At 37.7% G+C, this 23,664-nt stretch overlaps 1 protein-coding gene and 1 long non-coding RNA gene across 2 annotated transcripts in view; one reads left to right on the top strand and one right to left on the bottom strand.

The window, feature by feature from the left end:
• The window catches only part of LOC125965149 (uncharacterized), an 86,928-nt gene that overhangs the window by 51,589 nt on the left and 11,675 nt on the right, over window positions 1-23,664 (bottom strand). The window lies entirely within an intron of this gene.
• Window positions 2,712-3,880, top strand: LOC101286710 (NXPE family member 2-like). Its single transcript, XM_004273455.2, has one exon. It carries the CDS (start codon window positions 3,043-3,045, stop codon window positions 3,643-3,645), a length of 603 nt encoding a protein of 200 aa, XP_004273503.2. The 5' UTR covers window positions 2,712-3,042; the 3' UTR covers window positions 3,646-3,880.

Here is a 23,664-nt window from a genome sequence, read left to right as displayed (position 1 = left end):
TGCTCACTTTGTATCTCTGCGTCACATCTTGGTCATTCTTGCAATATTTAAAACTTTTTCATTATTATTTTATTGGTTATGCAATATATGACCAGTGATCTTTATGTTACTCTTATAATTGTTTGGGGGAACCACAAACTGCACCCATATAAGACAATGAACTTAATTGATAAGTGTTGTGTGTGTTCCAACTGGTCCACCCACCAGCTATTCCCCTCTCTTCCTCTCCTCAGGCCTCTCTATTCTGAGACACAACAGTATTGAAATTAGGCCAATTAATAACGCCCCCCCGATCAGTCAGCAGCCATCAACGTCAGGGCAAGACCCCCTACCAGCCAAAAGATGACAACTCACTGAAGGCAAGATGATGGTTAGCACTTTTAGCAATAAAGTCTGGAGCCGCACAGGCTCAGCGGCCATGGCTCACGGGCCCAGCCGCTCCGCGGCATGCGGGATCCTTCCGGACCGGGGCACGAACCTGCGTCCCCTGCATCGGCAGGCGGACTCTCAACCACTGCGCCACCAGGGAAGCCCACAATAAAGTATTTTTTAATTAAGGTATGGACGTTGTTTTTTTAGACATAATGCTATGGCACACTTAAGAGATGACAGTATAGTGTAAACATAACTTTCATATGGAGTGGGAAAACAATTCACGTGATTCACTTTAAGGCGGATATTCGCTTTGTTGCAATCTGGAATTAAATCCGTAATATCTCCAAGGTATGCCTGTACTCTCCCTCTCATTACACCTTGAATTCACTCACTAACCCAGTAAACAAAAATGCCTTGAAGCCTTTTATGTCCCAGGCACTGTTTCCTTGATTCTTTCATTTTTTTCCGACTCATAAGACTCCGCCTGGCCCCAATTTTCCTTTTCTTCCCAACATAGGTTCTGTAGCTAATTACTTGAACTGTTTTCTCCCCTAAATCCTCAAAGTCATTGAACATGTTTTTCTGTTTGAAGTCTCAGTTTCCTAGAAGGAAAGCATATTTTAATTCTTAATTTGTCCCTTGTACAGTTGCGTTTTTCTGAAGGTTAAAGAAATAATAAGCGAAATTGCTTCTCTAGATATCATACACTGCTGGAGATTACAAGTTAATTTGTATTCTCACCTTATACCACGTATCAAATGAATCTCAGGTTATTTATAGATTCAAACTTTTTTTTAAAAAATCTAACTATTACAACAAACACAGGTGATATAGTCCTTATGAACTCTTCTTTTTAAAATGTAGAAGACCAGCCTCAGTTAAACAAGGGATAAATGATGAAAAACTCTTACAAATAGAATGACAACAATTACTGAATCCACTGAACCATAGTACTGACCAAAACCAAAACAAAACTAGGGAGATTATGGTGGAAAACCATAAATGTTGTGTGTTCTGACACACAAATATTATAAACTCTGATAACACAGAAATGTTATAAATAACAAAAGATGGTGGAGGGCAGGTGGAGAGATTTCTTTATCATTTTCAGCCTGGTATTTAAAGATACTTTTTAAAGCTAATAAGTACACACACATATATATACATAAATATTAAAAATATGTGTTTTAATAAACAAGTTATACATAATACAATTATATTTATTACATATAGTACTTATATATACTATAGTATAATATGCTATACATTATAGATAATATATATTATATATAGTATATAGTACTATATATATATCATAGTATATATAGAATACTCTGTATATAGTTATACATATAATACATATAACTTTATTAAAACACACACTTTTAAGGAAATAGGGTGAACACAAAGATAAATAATTTAAAGAACAAAAATACAGTAGTGGAGAGGAGGAAATTGGGGCAAGACAGTGTAAATAATTTTGGTCACTGCTTATGGTAGGGAGTCAACAGATATTGCTGAAAAAAGAATATTAAATGTGTTATGTAAATCTATTGCACATATTTGTTATATTATGTAAAGATAATTACGAGAACGAAAACACAGACCTGGACTTCCTGCTGGTCCAGTGGTTAATACTCTGCGCTTCCACTTCAGGGGGCATGAGTTCCATCCCTGGTCAGGGAACTAAGATCCCACATGCTGCGTGGTGTGGTCAAAAGAAAAAACCCACAAACCTTTCCATATTTTAGAACATACACATTAAAAAATGCCCTTAAATTTCAACCCAGTAATTCCACTTCCGAGTAAATGTACAAGGTTATTAATTTCCATATTAGCAGAAAATGGGGAAAATCTGTACGTCCACCAACAGGTGACTGTTAAAGAATGATACATCCATTCAATGAAATACTTTGTGTCCATCTTAATGGATGACTGAAGCAGCTCAGTATGTGCTAAAATGAAGAGATATTCAGAATATATCCTTACATTAAAAAGCAAGGCACAGAACAATGCATATAATGTTACCATTTACGTAAAAAGAAAAGAGAATATATGTAGTGTGTGTGTGTATGTGCACACACGTGTATATATACATAGGCTCTGGAAAGATATTTATAAAAGAGATAAGAGTGATTAATCCTGGAAGGAAAACTGTGTGGCAGGAGACAGGAATGAAAGAGGGAGGCTCCTTCCATACTTCTTTCCATTTTGTATCTTTTTAATTCTGTACCTTGTTTATGTGGTACCTACCAAAAAAACTTGACATTTCACTATTAAAAATGTTTATTTTTTATTATGATTTTTCCTTTCATTTTATTAGGACATATAGTGAAATATTTCTTAATATTTAATTCTTTCAATGTACTGTTGTAACCACTTCTTAATCAAAAGAATTCTTTTAATATCTTTAAATATTTTTTAATGGGCTTTAATAGCCTATGGAATAGTAGTGGAATAGTAATGGAACAACTGACACACAGGTTTTACCAAAAGCTTTCTGCACTTTAATTATGGAAATTCCTGGACTGGACTCTTTGGTGGTAATATATTAATAAAGATATAAATCCAACCTTAAGGTTAACAGAGACAGGCTCAGCTGTGTACACAGAATATGTCTCAGTCTTTGTCATTTCAAGTTTGGTGTGAATAAGAGATGCCTCCCTTATGCATCACAGAAATACCTTCAAAATGGTCTTACACCATGAAGTACCACTGGATCCAGCAGTTTCACCAACAGAGACTGAGCTGAGAATAAAGGGGATCAAGGAGAAACTAGACCAGCTGATCCCACCCAGACCCTTCACCCACGTGAGCTCCACCACCAGCGCCACACACAGCAAAGCCACCCTCCTCAGCCCTCAAGACACATACTGCAGGGGGGATCAGCTAGACGTCCTGCTGGAGGTGAGGAACCACTTGGGACGCAGGAAGGAATATGGCGGGGATTTCCTGAGGGCCAGGATGTCCTCCCCAGCCCTGAAGGCAGGCGCTTCGGGAAAGGTGACAGACTTCAACAATGGCACCTACCTTGTCAGCTTCACCCTGTTCTGGGAGGGCCGGATGTCTCTGTCTGTCCTGCTCATCCTCCCCAGTGAAGGGGTGTCGGCTCTCTGGAGGGCAAGGAACCAAGGCTATGACAGGGTGATCTTCACAGGCCAGTTTGCCAGTGGCACCTCGCAAGTCAATACTGATTGTGCCCTCATTTTAAATTCAAGTGCTGAACTGTGTGAGAACCTGGATACTCGTGTCCAAGAAGCCTTTTACTAAAGTCTACAAATAATAAATGTTGGAGAGGGTGTGGAGAAAAGGGAACCCTCCCACAATGTTGGTGGGAATGTAAATTAGTACAGCCACTATGGAAAACAGTATGTAGGTTCCTCAGAGTTGCCATATGATACAGCAATCCCACTCTGGGCATACACCCAGACAAAACTATAATTCAAAAAGATACGTGCACCTCAATGTTCATAGCAGCACTATTTACAATAGCCAAGACATGGAAACAATCAACAGATGAATGGATAAAGAAGATGTGGTACACACACACACACACACACACACACACACACACACACACACACACACTGGAATATTAGCCACAAAAAAGAACAAAATAATTCCATTTGCAGCAACATGGATGGAACTAGAGATTATCATACTAAGTGAAGTAAGTCAGAAAGACAAATACGATATGATATCATTTATATGTGGAATCTAAAATATGACACAAATGAACCTTTATGAAACAGAAACAGACTCACAGACATAGCCAATAGACTTGTGGTTGCCAAGGGTAGTGGGTGGGGAAGGGATGGAGTGGGAGTCTGGGATTAGCAGATGCAAACTATTCTATATGGAATGGATAAACAACAAGGTCCTACCGTATAGCACAGGGAACTATATCCAATATCCTGTGATAAACCATAATGGAAAAGAATATGAAAAAGAATATATATATATATGTATAACTGAATCACCTTGCTGTAGAGCTGAAATTAACACAACATTGTAAATCAACTATACTTCAACAAAATTTTGTTAAAAAAGAAGCCTTTTACTATGTGAGGCCTCAACACATGCTCTGTGAGGCCCTGTTCATGTGACCACCAGAGACTCAGTCAAGAAGGGTAGACTTTTACATAGCGCAAGCAAGCTTTCACACTAATGTGCATTGAGACATTTTCCTATAGCAACCACTCCAGTCCTTTTAATTAACAGTGAGCGCTGCACTCTCAGTGTTCAAATACCTGTGGGTTATCAGCGTTATTCTCCTAAAGGCCACAGTTCTGTCAGGTGATTTTCTCCATACAGGTGGTTCAGGCCTGGGGATGGATGGTTCCCTGCCCTTGTAGGCCCCAAAGTACTGCATCATCCCGTGTTGGTTTCCTTAAATCTCGCCTTTATTAAACTCTCCTGGGTCACCAAGTTTGCGCCTGTCATGTTTCCTCCTGGGCTCCTGAATGAGCCAGAGGAAACTTCATGTGCAAATTTACTAAAAGGGCCTTTACAAAATTGAAAGAAGGTAATGCGGCTGGGGGTTAGACGAGGAGGAAGATGATGAAAGATGAGGAGGGAAGGTGGCCGGGGCCAGCCATATCATGAAGAATCTGTTAAAGGAGTTTGGATTTTATTTCAAGTAAAATAGGAAGATATCAAAGTGTTCCATCCAGGAAGATAGTCTTCTTTCTTATTAATATGTTTATTAAACTAATACATATGCATTGTCCAAGACATCAAATTGAGCTCACTGCAGCATCAATTGTACCAAAACCCAGCAGCTTCTACCACACTCTCCCCATCCCCCCATACAATCACTCTGAATTATTTTAACTGTTTTAAACATTATTTACCACCATATTTTTTAGCTATTATGCTTATGTAGCTTGATCAACTTAATTTTCTAAACAAATCTCAATTTTATGAACAATCGACTCAATTTTCTGAATAAATCTCAATTTTCTGAACAAATCAGGGATTTTCTCAGGTAAAAGAAGCCCAGAGGCAAAGCAGGGATGGCACACGACCCAATACGCCATCAAGACCCATCTGAGACCTTTCTGCTCTAACTCCCCTCATTAGCACATGACTTTCTCTCTCATCCTTGTCACCTCAGTGTCTCAATATGGATGCTGCACCTCCAGCAACTCAACTGTATTCCAGGCAAGAAGAGGAAGGGCAAAGGACACATTTCAGCTGTATCTGCCACCCAGTGACTTCTGATCATGTGCCACATGTATCACTGGCTAGATTGATATAAAATGACCACTCTTACTGACAAGAAAGGCAAGGAAATAAAATTTTTTTGCTAAGCATGTTGCTACCGTATGTTCTGTTAGGAGAAGAATGGACCCCAGGTAGGTCTCTAGCAGTGTTTGTAACACTGCTATGTCTTCCTTTTGCCATTTTGGCATTTTATATCAATTCCCTAGGTTGGTTGTAAAAGATTTCGTTCTCTTACATCACACTTGCACCACATTTTCCTTTACTACTTTCTCTAACTATACACAAGGGCTTTACTAAGTTAACTTAGTCGTGTTTTGCATTGCTAATTAAATTTTGCTATCTGCTGAGCCAAGTAGTACACCTTCCTTACCCTCTCCAAAAAAATACAAATTTTTTGGTTTTACTGGAATTTCATTTGCTTTGTTTTCTATGTATTTATCTTTAATTTGTCCACATCCCCCATCATAACTGTCAAAATTCTTCCATTCTTATTTTCCAAAACATTGACGGCATCAGATAAGGTTTCAAGTCTATCTTTATCCCTGCAGAATTCTTGCCCGGAGCCCTTTGCCACCTATTCTGGTTGGGAATGACTGCTTTCCACCTGCTCTACAAGGAAGAAAATGACCTAGGAACTCCTCACCACTTCCCTGTACAGCATCTCCAGTCTCCTGAGTTTACTGCTCATTTGGCTTAAGCATATCTTTCAAAAACTTTCTTAGAAAAGAAAAATTTAATTTTTACTTCTTGCTTATCTAAAATTATCTTTATTCTACCTTGGCACTGTTTGGAAAGTTTGGTTGGGTTTAGATTTCTGAGTTGATTAATGATTCTCCTTCAGAATTTTAAAGTCCGTTATTTTTCAGTTTTCTCTAACTACAGAGTTTGGTGCCATTATGATTCCTAATACTTGCTATGTCATCTGTTTTTCTCCTCATCTCTTTTCTTCAAATCATCTCTATACCCTGGTGTTGTGATTATTCAATTTAAGGTGGGTAGGAGTAGGGATTTTTTTCATTTATTGTGCTGGACACACCCTAGAACTTTTCAAACTGGAGGCTAGTACTCTTAATTTCAGAAATATTGTATTTTCCTGGTATTTTCTCTATTTTCTCCTTCTGGAATTCCTAATAGTCTATTGTATCTCCTGGATTTACCTTGTAAACTTAAGTTTTCTACTGTATACCACTGTATCTTTTGCTATATTTTCTGCCAGATTTTCTTGATCTTATCTTTTGGCACTTCTGTTGTTGATTTTTTTTTTTCAGTCACTATATTTTTTTTCATTTTAGAGCTCCTAATTGTTCTCTGGTTATACTTTTTCACAGCATCCCATTATTTCCTGGATGCAATATTTTCTCTTACATGACGAAAACATTCAGATTATTATTATGATGTGATACATTTTTTGAAATTTTATTCTTTACATTGTCCCTGTTGCTTCTGGGTTTCTTTTATCTGTGTGATTATTTAGTCTCTCTTTCAAGTAGGAGGTATTCATCAAATACCTGAAATCCTTAGATGTCTGCTCATATCTTTTCATTGGGCACTTGAAAATCAACACGGATGCTCTATGTACATGGATGGGGCTGGTCAACAGGAACATCTCACTGTGCAGTGATAAGGTGGCAAAAGGCCTATTCAGTGGACTACACACACACACACACACACACACACACACCAGTACCTGGAAGCTTTTCTCTTGGCCCGTCCAATTTCTCAAGAGAAAAACATCCCCTAATCTCTGAGGAGTCCAGCTCCTGTCCAAAATCCTACGTATGATCTTTCAGGCCTGACCACAGGTAACTGCAAAGGCTTTATCTGACAGGTCTCATGGGGAAAGCTGTCCCACTTCCCACACCAGACCTAGTACACAGCCAGTGTTTGGCAGCTTCTGGAGGTAGTTACAGTCAAGGACTCAGACTTCCAGCCATGCTCTTTTGCATATCTTCACTTAGAAAGGTGCCTGACAAATAGTGAGCACCCAATAATATTAGCTGAACAAATGAAATGTCTGCAAAGTGGCAGGCACCGTGCTAGGCACTGGGGATACAGTGATTGTACCAGCACCTGGCCTCATGGAGCCTATATTCTAGAGGAGGAATCTGAGGCTAACAGAGGAACCCTAAGCTCATCTGGATGTGTGATAGGGGGAAGGGCAGTCATGGAAGCCTTCCTTGAGAAAGCAGTATTTGAGCTGAGATATAAAAGTTGGGAAGGTGATAGAGATGGGGATGGGGCAGAGAAAAAGAAAAGCATCTGAAAATCCATGAGGAAGGGTAAAGCATGGTGTGGCCATATCATAGTGCCGTATTATGGGAGAGAGTGATGTGAAATGGAGCTGGAGATATTGGGGTGGGGGGGGGAGGGCAGGCGGCAGTGTGGAATGAAAGCCACACCAAAGATTTTGGTCTATTGTAAGGAGATAGTAGACCATTGAAGGGTTTTTTTTGTGTAGGGAAATGGGGGACGGGAACATAATCAGATTAGCTTTAAAAAAAAAGATCAATCTAGCTGCAAATTGGATGACAGGTTAGAGTGGGTCAAGAGTATTTGTGATTTGGGATAGAAGAAAAATGTTCTACAGTTAGGTTTTAGAGATGACTGCATATACTAAAAACTACTGAATTGTACACTTTAAATGGGTAAATATATGCTATGTGAATTATATCACAATAAAGCTGGTTTGTTGGGGTAATTTTTTTTTTTAAGTAAAGGAGGAAATAAGTTTTCAGGCTATTCCTGTAACCTGGATGATAGGATGATAATATAAGCCAGGGTGACACTGACAGAAATAAAGAGGAGTAGGGAGATTCAGAAGATATTTAGTAGGCAAAATAAAAATGGACTTGTTTAATGGAGATGTTGACCGAAAAAAAATGCACAACCTAAAAGTTGAGAATTATGTTTTATTTGATGGACAAAACTGAGGACTGAAGCTTGGAAGACAGTCTCTCAGATAGCTCTGAGGGACAGCTCCAAAGAGGTTAAGGGAGGAGCGAGGATATATAGGGGTTTTTGCAACAAAAACCAGGTAGTTGGAACATCAAAAGATTACTGTTGATTAAAGAAAACCAGATATCTCAAGTTAATGAATTTAGTGAGCTTTTTTGTGTATGGGAAGATGCAAGAGTCTGGGCTATTGAAATCATTCCTTTTATATGCACCTTAACCATCTAGGTAGGGCCAGTGCCCTGCTTTCCATCCTGACTTCCCTCAGGGCGCACAGTGGGGGGCGGCTGCAGTGGCCTAGGGCTTTGTTTACTGATATGGCAGGCAACATTTTTCATCCACAGAAAGGAGAGAACAAGAATATATTTCTAACCCTCACATATACGGTCAAATGATTTTTGACAAGGGTGCCAAGACAATTTAATGGATAAAGGACAGTCTTTTCAACAAAAAGTATTGAAAAAACTGGATTCCGTATGCAAAAAGAATGAAGTTTGATCCTTACCTTAGACCATGGAAAAAAATTATTCAAAATGGATCAAAGGCCTAAATTTAAGACCTAAAACTATAAAACTCTTAGAAGAAAACAAGGAAAGCTTCATGACATTGGATTTGGCAATGATGTCTTGGAAATAACACCCAAAGCACGGGCAACAAAAGCAAAATTAGGTAAATTTGACTACATCAGAATTTAAAACTTCTGTGCATCAAAAGACACAATCAACAGAGTGAAAAAGCAACCTATGGAATGGAAGAAAATAATTGCAAATTAAATACCTGATAAGGAGCTAATATTCAGAATGTATTAAAGAACTTCTACAACTCAACAACACAAATCCAAACAACCTGATTTTTTAAATGGGCAAAGGACTTGAAAAGACATCTCTCCAAAAAAGATATACAAATGGCCAACAAGCAAAGAAAAGATGCTCAATATCACTAATCATTAAAGAAATGATTTAAATGACTAATCATTTAAAGAAATGTAAATCAAAACCACAATGAGATATCATCTCACACCCATTAGGGTGGCTGCTATAGAAAATTTTTAAAAACAGAAAATAACAAATGTTCACGAGGAGGTGGAAAAATTGGAACCCTTGTGCACTATTGGTGGGAATGTAAAATGGTGTGGCCACCATAGAAAACAGTATGGCAGTTCCTCAAAAAATTAAAAATAGAATCACCAAATGACCTAGCAATACCACTTCTAAGTAAATATCCCCAAAAGAATTAAAAGCAGAGTGTCAAAGAGAATTTGCACACCCATGGTCATAATAGCTTTACCATACCAGCCAAGAGGTGAAAGCAAACCAAATGTCAATCAACAGACAAATGGATAAACAAAATGTGATTGATACACACACACACACACACACACATAGAGGAATATTATTCAGTCTTGAAAAGGAAGGAAATTCTGACACATGCTATAACATGGATGAACCTTGAAGACATTACGCTAAGTAAAATAAGCCAGTCACAAAAAGACAAATGCTGTATGATTTTACTTATATTAAGTATCCAGAGTAATCAAACTCATATAAACAGAAAGTGGAATGGTAGTTGCCAGGGGCTGGGAGGAATAGAATGGGGAATAGTTATTAATGCACATAGAGTTTCAGTTTTGCAAGACGAAAAAGTTCTGAAGATTGGTTGTACAACAATGTGAATATACTTAACATTATTAAGCTGTACACTTAAAAACAGTTAAGATGATAAATTTTATGTTTATATGTATTTTACTGCATTTTAAAATATATATATACTTTTATTTCTTCTAACACAGTAGAGACAATGTAATCTAAAAATACATCTGCTAGGACTTCCCTGGTGGCGCAGTGGTTAAGAATCCGCCTGCCAATGCAAGGGACGTAGGTTCAAGCCCTGGTCCAGGAAGATCCCACATGCCGTGGAGCACATGTGCACCACAACTACTGAAGCCTACACAGCTAGAGCCGGTGCTCCGCCACAGGAGAAGCCACTTCAGTGAGAAGCCCGCACACCGCGACGAAGAGTGGCCCCCACTCGCTGCAACTAGAGCAAGCCTGCGTGCAGCAATGAAGACCCAAGGCAGCCTAATTAATTAATTAACTAATTAAAACTACATCTGCTCAAAATACCCAGAAATTCTAGGTGATTTATAACATCTTTTTCAAATGAATAATCTTATAAAATCCCATAGAATTTCATATCATATATAACCTGGCAATTACCAAATTTATATATATAATGTGGACATTTCCTCTCATGTCTCCCAGCATCATAAATTCAACTGTCAATCTACATCTCCATTTGTATGGCTTAACAGACATCTCAAGCTTATGATCTAAGTGTCCAAAACCAAATTCTTGATTTTCCTCCACCAAACTGTTCTATCCAGTCTTCCTCATCTCAGCAAATAGCAATACATTTCTTGCCAGTTGTCTAAGCCTAAAACCCTTGAAGTCTCTCCCATATATTCAATATTCAGTTTATTATCAAATCCTATTTTCTCCACCTTCAAACCATACCCAGAATTTTACCACTTCTCACCACCTCCACCATAACCACCCAAGTGTACACCATCATCACCTCTCACCCGCAATACTGCAATAGCCTTCAACTTTGTCTCCCTACTTCCATCCTTGGGCCCCATAGTCTATTTTCTAACTGCAACCAGACAAATCCATTTAAAATACAAATCAGATCACATTCGTGCATGTCATATCTTTGCTCAAAACCCTCCAATGATTTTTCATCTCACTGAGAGTATAAGCAAAAAATCTTGTCCTGACTCACAAGGCCTTACAAGTTCTTGCCTCTCATTACCTCTCTGGCTTCATGTCCTGCCATCACTGTCCCCATTCATTACCCTCCAGCCTCACTGGCTTTCTTATTTTCACTCAGACAGGAAGAAAGGGGCCTGAAATCCCTGCATAAGCCTAAACCTTCAAAGGGCTACTCTCAGAGAAAGGGAGAACTGGAAAAAAATATACCCATGAAAGATGACAAAGAAGTTTGTCTGTCTTGTCCTAGATTCTGATAGAAAAAGGGAAGTCTCCCTTTATGAGTTAGTAAGCACAGACCTGCCTTGATAAAGATCTGAAATTCTAATCCATACTACCTGTTCAATTCAGGAAACCTCAATCCAATAACTAAGTAAATAAATAAGCAAGTAAGCTGGGGCTAATTCCCTAGGGGAACTTGACAGAAACAAATACAAACTCTTTCTGAATTCACACACTCAAACCAAACCACACATAATTCCCATGGTAAATCTCACCAACCATAATATGATTCACAATCCAGATTTACAACAACACAAGAAAACCATCTAGGGGACTTCCCTGGTGGCGCAGTGGTTAAGACTCTGCACTCCCGATGCAGGGGGCCCAGGTTCAATCCCTGGTCAGGGAACTAGATCCCACATGCATGCTGCAACTAAGAGTTCACATGCCACAACTAAGGAGCACAGAAGCTGGGCTCCTTTTTTAACAGTCTCACCAATATAATGAGATCGTAAGTCTCTCCAAAAGCCTTCCCTCTGGTCCTGAACTGTAATGCACTTCATTTGACAGCTCTCTTGGCTTTCTTGGAGCTTCCCTGATCCATTAGCCCTGGAATAGATAAGGCACCTGCCTCCATGCCCCAAACAGTTCTCCCTAAAACTTTAAGTCACCGTACTTGAACAGCAAAACAGTCATCCAGAATCCAATTGTTTCCTACATAAAAAATCTCTTAACTACACCACAACAATAATAGATATTACGTCCTCCCAAATTAAAAAGAAGGTCATTCAAAGATGATGTGAGGTTCATGTTCATTTCAATGCCTGAAGAAGTAACAGGCTAATTTTCTGTTTCCCTTTTTTGAAGGGCTAGTCTATACACTGAAATAATGGAACAGATTGAACCCACTGAGGTCTCAGCATGTAACTATAAGTCTGCTCTTTGTTGTAAGAGGTGGTGCTTAGGGCAATGGTTCTCAAATTGACTGGACGTCTTAGAATCACCTGGAGGGCTTTTTAAAAAGAGATATTCTCCAGTTTTTACGCCGAAAATTAGGTCTGGAATAGGGTCCCCAAATCTATTCTTGTTTGTTAACTCCCTACGTAACACTGCTAAATTTTAGAACTACTGCTTTAGAGGATGACATTATTACTCAGCCTCAGTCCTGATCTGGCTCCAACATAATGGTCTTCAGGGTCATAAGTTAGAGTTGTTGTTAAAGATGGCAGCATATTCCTAAGCAATTCATGGGTCAAAGAGAATACCAAACCTGCAACTACAGAAACAGTCTAGAAAGTCTAGAAATAGACCTACAAGATACATTCAACTGATTTTCTTTCTTTTTTAATTTAATTTATTTTATTTATTTTTGGCTGCATTGGTTCTTCGTTGCTGCTCACAGGCTTTCTCTAGTTGCAGCGAGTGGGGGCTTCTCTTCGTGGCGGTGCGCGGGCTTCTCACTGAGGTGGCTTCTTTTGTTGCGGAGCTCAGGCTCTAGGTGTGCAGGCTTCAGTAGTTTTGGCTCACAGGCTCAGTAGTTATGGCTCGTGGGCTCTAGAGCGCAAGCTCAGTAGTTGTGGCGTACGGGCTTAGTTGCTCTGCGGCACGTGGGATCTTCCCAGACCAGGGCTCGAGCCCATGTCCCCTGCATTGGCAAGCAGATTCTTAACCACTGCACCACCAGGGAAATTCTCAACTGATTTTCAACAAAGGCACCAAGATAATTCAATAGGAAGTGGATAGTTTTTTCTACAAATGGTGTTGGAACAACCAAAGAGCTACTGGGTAAAAAATAATGAATCCTGACTCTACACTTCATCCCAAAAGTTAACTGGAATGAATGATAGGATCAAAAAAAGCTAAAACTGTAAAGCTTCTACATGAAAATATAGAATATATTTGCAATATTCAGGTAGGTAAAAATTTCTTAAATGAAACACAAAAAACAATAACCATAAAAGAAAAAAAATTACAAGAAGGGAATTCATTAAAATTAAAACCTCCTATTCTTCAGAAGACACTGCAAAGAAAAGATAAACCACAGACTAGAAGAAAATATTTAGAATCATAAATCTGACAAAGAACTTATATCCAGAACATATTAATATAAAGAATTCCTACAACTCAAATAACTAAAAGACAATCCAATTTAAAAATAGTCAAAAGGCTTGAACACTTAACAAAAAAAGCTATATAAATGGCCAAGAAGAAGCACACAAAAAGATGCCTAATATCATTAGACAACAGAGAAATATAAATTAAAAACACAATGAGATTCTATTTTATACCCCCCAAAATGACTAAAATGAAAGACTGACAATACCAATTATTAGCAAGGATGTGAACAACTGGAGTCTCATGCATTTCCGGATGGAGTCTGTAATGGTACAACTACTGGAAAAAGATTGGCACTTTCTTTAAAATTAAGCATACATCTATCCCTTGGCCCAGCAATGCCATTAAGTATTTACCCAAAAGAAATGAAAACATATCCACAAAAAGACTTCTACAGGAATGTCCAGGCAGCTTTATTCATTATAGTCCAACATTGGAAACACCTCAAAAGTCCATCCAGAGGACATAGGATAAACTGTGGTACAAACGATACAATTTTTAAAACTCAGTAATTTTAAAACTCAGCAGTTTAAAAAAAATGTGCCGCTAATACAAGCAACAATATGGATTAACCTAAAAGTCATTATGCTGAGGGAAAGTACTCAGACACAGAGAGTACTACTGTATGATTTCATTCATATGAAGTTCGAGAATCAAAAAATGACTCTGGTGATAGAAATCCAAACAGTGGTTGCCCAGTGGGGGACTGATTGGAAGCAGGCAGAAGGAAAGCTCAAGGGAGGGACTCTGCATCTTGCTTGGTGTGTTGGTTACACAGACTTGTCAAAACTCAACAAACGGTACAATTAAGAAATGCATTTCACTGTACATAAATTTTACTTCAATAAAAAACTTATCAAATTGTACTATTCAAATATGTGCATTTCAATGTTTGTAAATTATACTCAATTTTTACAAAAGTTAAAAATAAGTGCAGCTATAGAACATCACACCTATAAAAGCAACAACATCTACAAATCAAAATTGATATGGTGAGGACAACTACATTCAGAAGAAATCTCACAGCCTTAAATATATTTATTTTTAAAAACAGAAAATGAAAATAAATTGGAAAAAATGTCAAAAAAGAAGAGAAACCTGAGAGATAAAGAGAAATGCATTAATAATGATGTAAAAATAATGATGTAGAAATTATCAGAAAACAAAAATAGATATGATAAATAAATCCGAGAAATAATTTCTTTGAAAATATCAATAAAATAGACAAAGCTTACAGATTTAGACAACAGAAAATATATGCAAATCATTAAAAATGAGAATCAGGCTTTATTCACAGATATACAAGTACCCAGTAATGCTATAAGAAATTTAAATGCACCACTCTAAGCTAAAAATTCCAAAAATAAGGATGAAACACACGATTTTCTAAAAAACACATAACCTTCCAGAAATGATTTGAGAAACTAGTCCATGTGGATACCAACAACCGTGGAAGAAATGGAAAATTTTGCCTAGGGAATAACTCCAAATGCAGTACCATGTCTAGACAACTTTACTAGTGAGTTCTAGCACAGCTTCAGGGAAAGATAATTCACATATCACTTAAAGTGTTCCAGAGTACAGAGAAAGATGGCACACTGCCCAATTCATTTTCCCAAACCAGCAATACTCTAATCCCCAAGTCCAACAAATAGAGCACAAAAATGTAAATCACAAACTAATCTCCCTATATAACATGCTAATCCAGTAGCATGTAAAATATACCAGCCAGTTAATTAGTCACTTCAGTACCTCAGAAGATTAAAAATAGTTCTTTTAATAAATGCAAAGATTAAAAAATAAATACAAAAGCTTCCTGACAATAGAGGAAAACCTCCTTAATCAATTAGAGAATAATTATTGTATAGAGATAGCCAATATTAGAGTTAATGATGAAATACTAGAGCCCATTCCCATTAAATTTAGCAACAAGAGCAGTGTGCTGGTTATTATTTAGCACTTTCCTGGAAGTTCTAGCCAATGCAATAAAGGACAGAAGAATTCTTTTAATTGGTAAATTTTAGAAACATGGGGACAAATTACTCTCTATTTTCAGATCATGCTTCTTTAAATGGAAAACCTAAGTAAATCAAATGAAAATTGACTAGTAGAAGTCATTAAGGTAATTAGTTTAAAATTAGTTTAAAATATACAAAAGTCTAGAGAGCTTCAAGATAGGGGAGGAGTAAGACATGGAGATCACCTTCCTCCCCACAAATACATCAGAAATACATCTACATGTGGAACAGCTCCTACAGGACACCTACTAAACGCTGGCAGAAAACCTCAGACTTCCCAAAAGGCAAGAAACTCTCCACGTACCTGGCCGAGTGGCTGACAGGGTCTTGGTGCTCCGGCCAGGTGTCAGGCCTGAGCCTCCAAGGTGGGAGAGCCAAGTACAGGACACTGGTCCACAAGAGACCTCCAGGCCCCATGTAATATAAAACAGCAAAAGCTCTCCCAGAGATCTCCATCTCAACGCTAAGACCCAGCTCTACTCAAGAACCAGCAAGCTACAGTGCTGGACACCCTATGCCAAACAACTAGCAAGACAGGAACACAACCCTACCCATTAGCAGAGAGGCTACCAAAAATCATAATAAGGTCACAAACACCCCAAAACACACCACTGAACACCGTCCTGCCCACCAGAAAGACAAGATCCAGCCTAATCCACCAGAACAAAGGCACTACTCACCTCCACCAGGGAGCCTACACACCCCACTGAATCAACCTTTGCCACTAGGGGCAGACACCAAAAACAACGGGAACTAAGAACATGTAGCCTGACAAAAGGAGACCCCAAACACAGTAAGTTAAGCAAAATGAGAAGACAGAGAAAACACACAGCAGATGAAAGAGTGAGGTAAATACCCACCAGACCAAACAAATGAAGAGGCAATAGACAGCCTACCTGAAAAAGAATTCAGAGTAATGATAGTAAAGATGATCCAAATTCTAGGAAATAGAATACAGAAAATACAAGAAACGTTTAACAAGGACCTAGAAGAACTAAAGAGCAAGCAAACAATGATGAACAACACAATAAATGAAATTAAAAATTCTCCAGAAGGAATCAATAGCAGAATAACTGAGGCAGAAGAACAGATAAGTGACCTGGAAGATAAAATAGTGGAAATAACTACCACAGAGCAGAATAAAGGAAAAAGAATGAAAAGAATTGAGGACAGTCACAGACACCTCTGGGACAACATTAAATGCACCAACATTTGAATTATAGGGGGTCCCAGAAGAAGAAGACAAAAAGAAAGAGACTGAGAAAATATTTGATGAGATTATAGTTGAAAACATCCCTAATATAGGAAAGGAAGTATTCAATCAAGCCCAGGAAGCACAGAGAGTCCCATACAGGATAAATCCAAGGAGAAACATGCCAAGACACACATTAATCAAACTTTCAAAAATTAAATTCAAAGAAAAAATATTAAAAGCAGCAAGGGAAAAGCAACAAATAACATACAAGGGAATCCCCATAAGGTTATCAGCTGATCTTTCAGCAGAAACTCTGCAAGCCAGAAGGGAGTGGCATGACATATTTAAAGTGATGAAAGGGATAAACCTACAACCAAGATTACTCTACCCAGCAAGGACCTCATTCAGATTTGACAGAGAAATTAAAAGGTTTACAGACAAGGAAAAGCTAAGAGAATTCAGCACCACCAAACCAGCTTTACAACAAATGCTAAAGGAACTTCTCTAGTCAGGAAACACAAGAGAAGGAACAGACCTACAATAACAAACCCAAAACAATTAAGAAAATGTTAAAAGGAACATACATATTGATAATTACCTTAAATGTAAATGGATTAAATGCTCCAACCAAACGACATACAGACTGGCTAAATGGATACAAAAACAAGACCCGTATATATGCTGTCTACAAGGACTCACTTCAGACCTAGGGATACATACAGAATGAAAGTGAGGGGATGGAAAAAGATATTCCATGCAAATGGAAATCAAAAGAAAGCTGGAATAGCAATTCTCATATCAGACAAAATAGACCTTAAAATAAAGACTACTGGGCTTCCCTGGTGGTGCAGTGGTTGAGAGTCAGCCTGCCGATGCAGGGGACGTGGGTTCATGCCCCGGTCCGGGAAGATCCCACATGTCGCAGAGCGGCTAGGCCCGTGAGCCATGGCCGCTGAGCCTGCGCATCCAGAGCCTGTGCTCTGCAACAGGAGAGGCCACAAAAGTGAGAGGCCTGTGTAACGCAAAAAAAAAAATAATTATAAATAAAAATAAATAAATAAATAAATAAAATAAAGACTATTACAAGAGACAAAGAAGGACACTATATACTGATCAAGGGATCAATCCAAGAAGAAGATATAACATTGTAAATATTTATGCACAAACATAGGAGCACCTCAATATATAAGGCAAATGCTAACAGCCATAAAAGGGGAAATTGACAGTAACAGAATCATACTAGGGGACTTTAACACCCCACTTTCACAATGGACAGGTCCAACAATGAAAGTAAATAAGGAAACACAAGCTTTAAATGATACATTAAACAAGATGGACTTAATTGATATTTACAGGACATTCCAACCAAAAACAACAGAATACACCTTCTTCTCAAGTGCTCATGCAAGATTCTCCAGGATAGATCATATCTTGGGTCACAAATCAAGCCTTGGTAAATTTAAGAAAATTGAAATCGTATCAAGTATCTTTTCCATTCACAACGCTATGAGACTAGATATCAATTACAGGAAAAAATCTGTAAAAAATACAAACACATGGAAGCTAAACAGTACACTACTAAATTACCAAGAGATCACTGAAGAAGTCAAAGAGGAAATCAAAAAATACCTAGAAACAAATAACAATGAAAGCACAACAATCCAAAATCTTTAGGATGCAGCAAAAGCAGCTCTAAGAGGGAAGTTTATAGCAATACAATCCTACGTCAAAAAAAAGAAACATCTCAAATAAACAACCTAACCTTACACCTAAATCAGTCAGAGAAAGAAGAACAGAAAAACCAAAGTTAGCAGAAGGAAAGAAATCATAAAGATCAGATCAGAAATAAATGAAAAAGCAATGAAGGAAACGATAGCAAAGATCAGTAAAACTAAAAGCTGGTTCTTTGAGAAGATAATCAAAATTGATAAACCATTAGCCAGACTCATCAAGAAAAAAGGGAGAGGACTCAAATCAATAGAATTAGAAATGAAAAAGAAGAAGTAACAATTGACACGGCAGAAATACAAAGGTTCATAAGACATTACTAAAAGCAACTATATGCCAATAAAATGAACGAGCTGCAAGAAATGGACAAATTCTTAGAAAAGCACAACCTCCCAAGACTGAACCAGGAAGAAATAGAAAATATAAACAGATGTATCACAAGCACTGAAATTGAAACTGTGATTAAAAATTTTCCAGCAAACAAAAGCCCAGGACCAGATGGATTCACAGGTGAATTCTACCAAACATTTAGAGAAGAGCTAACACCTAACCTTTTCAAACTCTTCCAAAATATAGCAGAGGCAGGAACACTCCCAAACTCATTCTATGAGGCACCATCACCCTGATACCAAAACCAGACAAAGATGTCACAGAAAAAGAAAGCTACAGGCCAATATCACTGATGAATATAGATGAAAAAATCCTCAACAAAATACTAGCAAACAGAATCCAACAACACATTAAAGGAATCATACGCCATGATCAAGTGGGGTTTATCCCAGGAATGCAAGGATTATTCAATACACGCAAATCCATCAATGTGATACGCCATATTAACAAACTGAAGGATAAAAAACCATATGATCATCTCAAAAGATTCAGAAAAAGCTTTTGACAAAATTCAACACCCTCCAGAAAGTAGGCATAGAGGGAACTTACCTCAACATAATAAAGGCCATATATGACAAACCCACAGCCAACATTGTTCTCAATGGTGAAAAAATGAAACCATTTCCACTAAGATCAGGAAGAAGACAAGGTTGCCCACGCTCACCACTATTATTCAACATAATTTTGGAAGTTTTAGCCATCGCAATCAGAGAAGAAAAAGAAATAAAAGGAACCCAGATCAGAAAAGAAGAAATAAAACTGTCACTGTTTGCACATGACATGATACTATACATAGAGAATCCTAAAGATACTACCAGAAAACTACAGGTGATCAATGAATTTGGTAAAGTAGCAGGATACAAAATTAATGCACAGAAATCTCTTGCATTCCTATACAATAATGATGAAAAATATGAAAGAGAAATTAAGGAAACACTCCCATTTATCATTGCAACAAAAAGAATAAAATACCTAGGAATAAACCTACCTAAGGAGACAAAAGACCTGTATGCAGAAAACTATAACACACTGATGAAAGAAATTAAAGATGATACAAACAGATGGAGAAGTATACCATGTTCTTGGATTGGAAGAATCAACATTCTGAAAATGACTATACTACCGAAAGCAATCTACAGATTCAATACAATCCCTATCAAACTACCAATGGCATTTTTCACAGAACTTGAACAAAATATTTCACAATTTGTATGAAAACACAAAAGACCCCGAATAGCCAAAGCAATCTTGAGAAAGAAAAACGGAGCTGGAGGAATCAGGTTCTCTGACTTCAGACTATACTACAAAGCTACAGTAATCAAGACAGTATGATACTGGCACAAAACAGAAATATAGATCAATGGAACAGGATAGAAAGCCCAGAGATAAACCTACACACATATGGTCACCTTATCTTTGATAAAGGAGGCAAGAGTATACAATGGAGAAAAGACAGACTCTTCAATAAGTGGTGCTGGGAGAACTGGACAGCTACATGTAAAAGAATGAAATTAGAACACTCCCTAACACCATACACAAAAATAAATTCAAAATGGATTAAAGACCTAAATGTAAGGCCAGACACTATAAAACTCTTAGAGAAAAACATAGGCAGAACACTCTATGACATAAATCACAGCAAGATCCTTTTTGACCCACCTGCTAGAGTAATGGAAATAAAATCAAGAGTAAACAAATGGGACCTAATGGAACTTAAAAGCTTTTGCACTACAAAGGAAACCATAAACAAGATGAAAAGGTGACCCTCAGAATGGGAGAAAATATTTGCAAAGGAAGCAACTGACAAAGGATTAATCTCCAAAATATACAAGCAGCTCATGCAGCTCAATATCAAAAAAACAACCCAATCCAAAAATGGGCAGAAGACCTAAATATACATTTCTCCAAAGAAGACATACAGATGGCCAAGAGGCACATGAAAATTTGCTCAACATCACTAATCATTAGAGAAATGCAAATCAAAACTACAATGAGATATCACCTCACACGAGTCAGAATGGCCATCATCAAAGAATCTACAAACAATAAATGCTGGAGAAGATGTGGAGTAAAGGGAACACTCTTGCACTGTTGGTGGGATTGTAAATTGATACAGCCACTACGGAGAACAGTATGGAGGTTCCTTAAAAAACTAAAAATAGAATTAGCATACGACCCAGCAATCCCACAACTGGGCATGTACCCTGAGAAAATCATAATTCCAAAAGAGTCATGTACCCCAATGTTCATTGCAGCACTATTTACAATAGCCAGGACATGGAAGCAACCTAAGTGTCCATCAACAGATGAATGGATAAAGAAGATGTGGCACATATATACAATGGAATATTAGTCAAAGAAAGAAACGAAATTGAGTTATTTGTAGTGAGGTGGATGGACCTAGAGACAGTCATACAGAGTGAAGGAAGTCAGAAAGAGAAAAACAAATACCGTATGCTAACACATATATATGGAATCTTAAAAAAAAAAAAAAAAAGGTTCGGGTGAACCTAGGTGTAGGACAGGAATAAAGATGCATATGCAGAGAATGGACTTGAGGACACAGGGAGGGGGAATGGTAAGCTGGGACGAAGTGAGAGAGTGGCATGCATATATATACATTACCAAATGTAAAACAGATAGCTAGTGGGAAGCAGCCGCATAGCACAGGGAGATCAGCTAGGTGCTTTGTGTCCACCTAGAGGGGTGGGATAGGGAGAGTGGGAGGGAGACGCAAGAGGGAGGAGAAATGGGGACATATGTATATGTATAGCTGATTCACTTTCTTATATAGCAGAAACTAACACACTATTGTAAAGCAATTATACTCCAATAAAGATGTTAAAAATATATACATATATACAAAAATCAACAATATTTTTTTCTATATACCACCAGTAATCAGTTCAGAAATTTAACAGGAAAAATGTCACATTTTAAACAACCATCAGAAATATAAAAGGCCTAGGAAACTTCTAATAAGAAATGTGAAACACCTTATATGACGAAAACTACCAAACTTTACCAAGGTCCAGAAAAGAAAATCTGTTTATTTGAATGTTTAATATCATAAACATTAAGGTAATCTTAATGAAAATACCAATAAAGTGTTTAAGAAGTTAACACAATAATTGCAATGTTCATTTAAAAGAATAAACAAGTTATAATTGGCAGAAATTATTTTAAAAGATGTATAATAAGATAATAAAAGATGTATAATATTTGTTTTACCAAGTATTAAAATGTACTATAAAGATATATAAATTACAATAATAGAGTATTACAACAGGAACAGAAAGGAAGAATCAGAACCAATTGTATATAATAATTTCCCTCTGTGATAAAAATGCCATCTTGAATCAAAACAACCCTCTGCGGGAGGAAGAGAAGGAGTTATTCCCATTTAGCAAAGGAGAAAACTGAGCATCAGATAGTAAAGTAACTTGCTCTAAGTCACCCAGTTAGCACCCAGCTAGAAAACATTAACTGTGATTACTTCCTGGAGATGGGATTACAAATGATGTTTTTCTACTTTGTGATGATCCCTTTCTATAACGAACAGAAATAATAAGGATGATATTTTTGAAATATTAAACTGATGTAAGTTTCATTTCCCATATGCTGTGTTATCCTGCCTAATCAACAGCATTCATTCAACATTTTGGGGAAACAGAGAAGTATTGCTCAGGTTTGATCTTCAGAATTCTAGCACATAGGAACAGAAAAGATCTGAAAGCTAGGTCTGGTTGTTTGTTTTTTGAGGGGACAATACCTCAAAAGTGTATTTAATATCTTTCATATATCAAGAGAGTCAAATCTGGCCAACTTGATCAGAGTCTTACAAAACCCATAGAACAGGCAAAAAAGAAGATATGGCATTCCCATCACATAGAGAGGAAAAGTAGAAAGCCCTTTGGCCACTGGGAAAAGAAGCTGGGAGAGGAGAGAGAGAGGTTATCAAGGAGAGTCCTCAATTCTGTTCCCCTGCCTCCCATATCTCCCACTGTCAAACCTTGGGTAAGGTTTGCAATAAAAATACTCCAGATAGTTTGAGGTCATGACAAAAGCAAAGAGGAGACTTGAATTTCCTTTTCCATTTGGAACTTTGATAAAAGAATGGCTTGCAGGTACCTTGTGCCAACATATAATAGAATGAAAATGAAAGGGGAGGGGAGAAGGGAGCAATGTTGCTGGGTCACATAAGGGCATCAGTATCAGTAGGAGTCAAGTGGGAGCTCAGAAATCAGTGGGTCATCTTGCACTTTCCTTGACTAGAAAACACAAACTACATCAGCCACAAAGGCATCAACAACAGCTGCAGAAAAGACAGAAGCAGGTTCTCAGAGATGAAGTGGCACAAATTACACACGGATCAGAGTTCAGTGGGAACCAGCCAAGAAAGCCCTTTCTTAGGATAGAAATCTTTCCTTCTACCAGGAGGTCATGTAAGTGTCTCTGTGCCCAGATAGAGGTAAAGAATGAGGAAGACAGGGCAATCAAGAGGAATATGGCAGGGAGAGGAATCCTCCAAGATTGTCCATTTACCAGCAAAATGGGGAAATAATCTGAAAGATACCATTTATCTGAAAGATACTAGAAGAGACATTGACCTGTGATGGGAAATTTCACTTTTGTCCCCTCAATAGCAGAAGCAATATTCATCCAGTCACAAAAA

This window comes from Orcinus orca, chromosome 8, assembly GCF_937001465.1.
Source record: "Orcinus orca chromosome 8, mOrcOrc1.1, whole genome shotgun sequence".
In the NCBI taxonomy this organism is placed as follows: Eukaryota; Metazoa; Chordata; class Mammalia; order Artiodactyla; family Delphinidae; genus Orcinus; species Orcinus orca.
The sequence above is the reverse complement of the archived record's forward strand: the minus strand, read 5'-3'. Positions and strand labels throughout refer to the sequence as shown.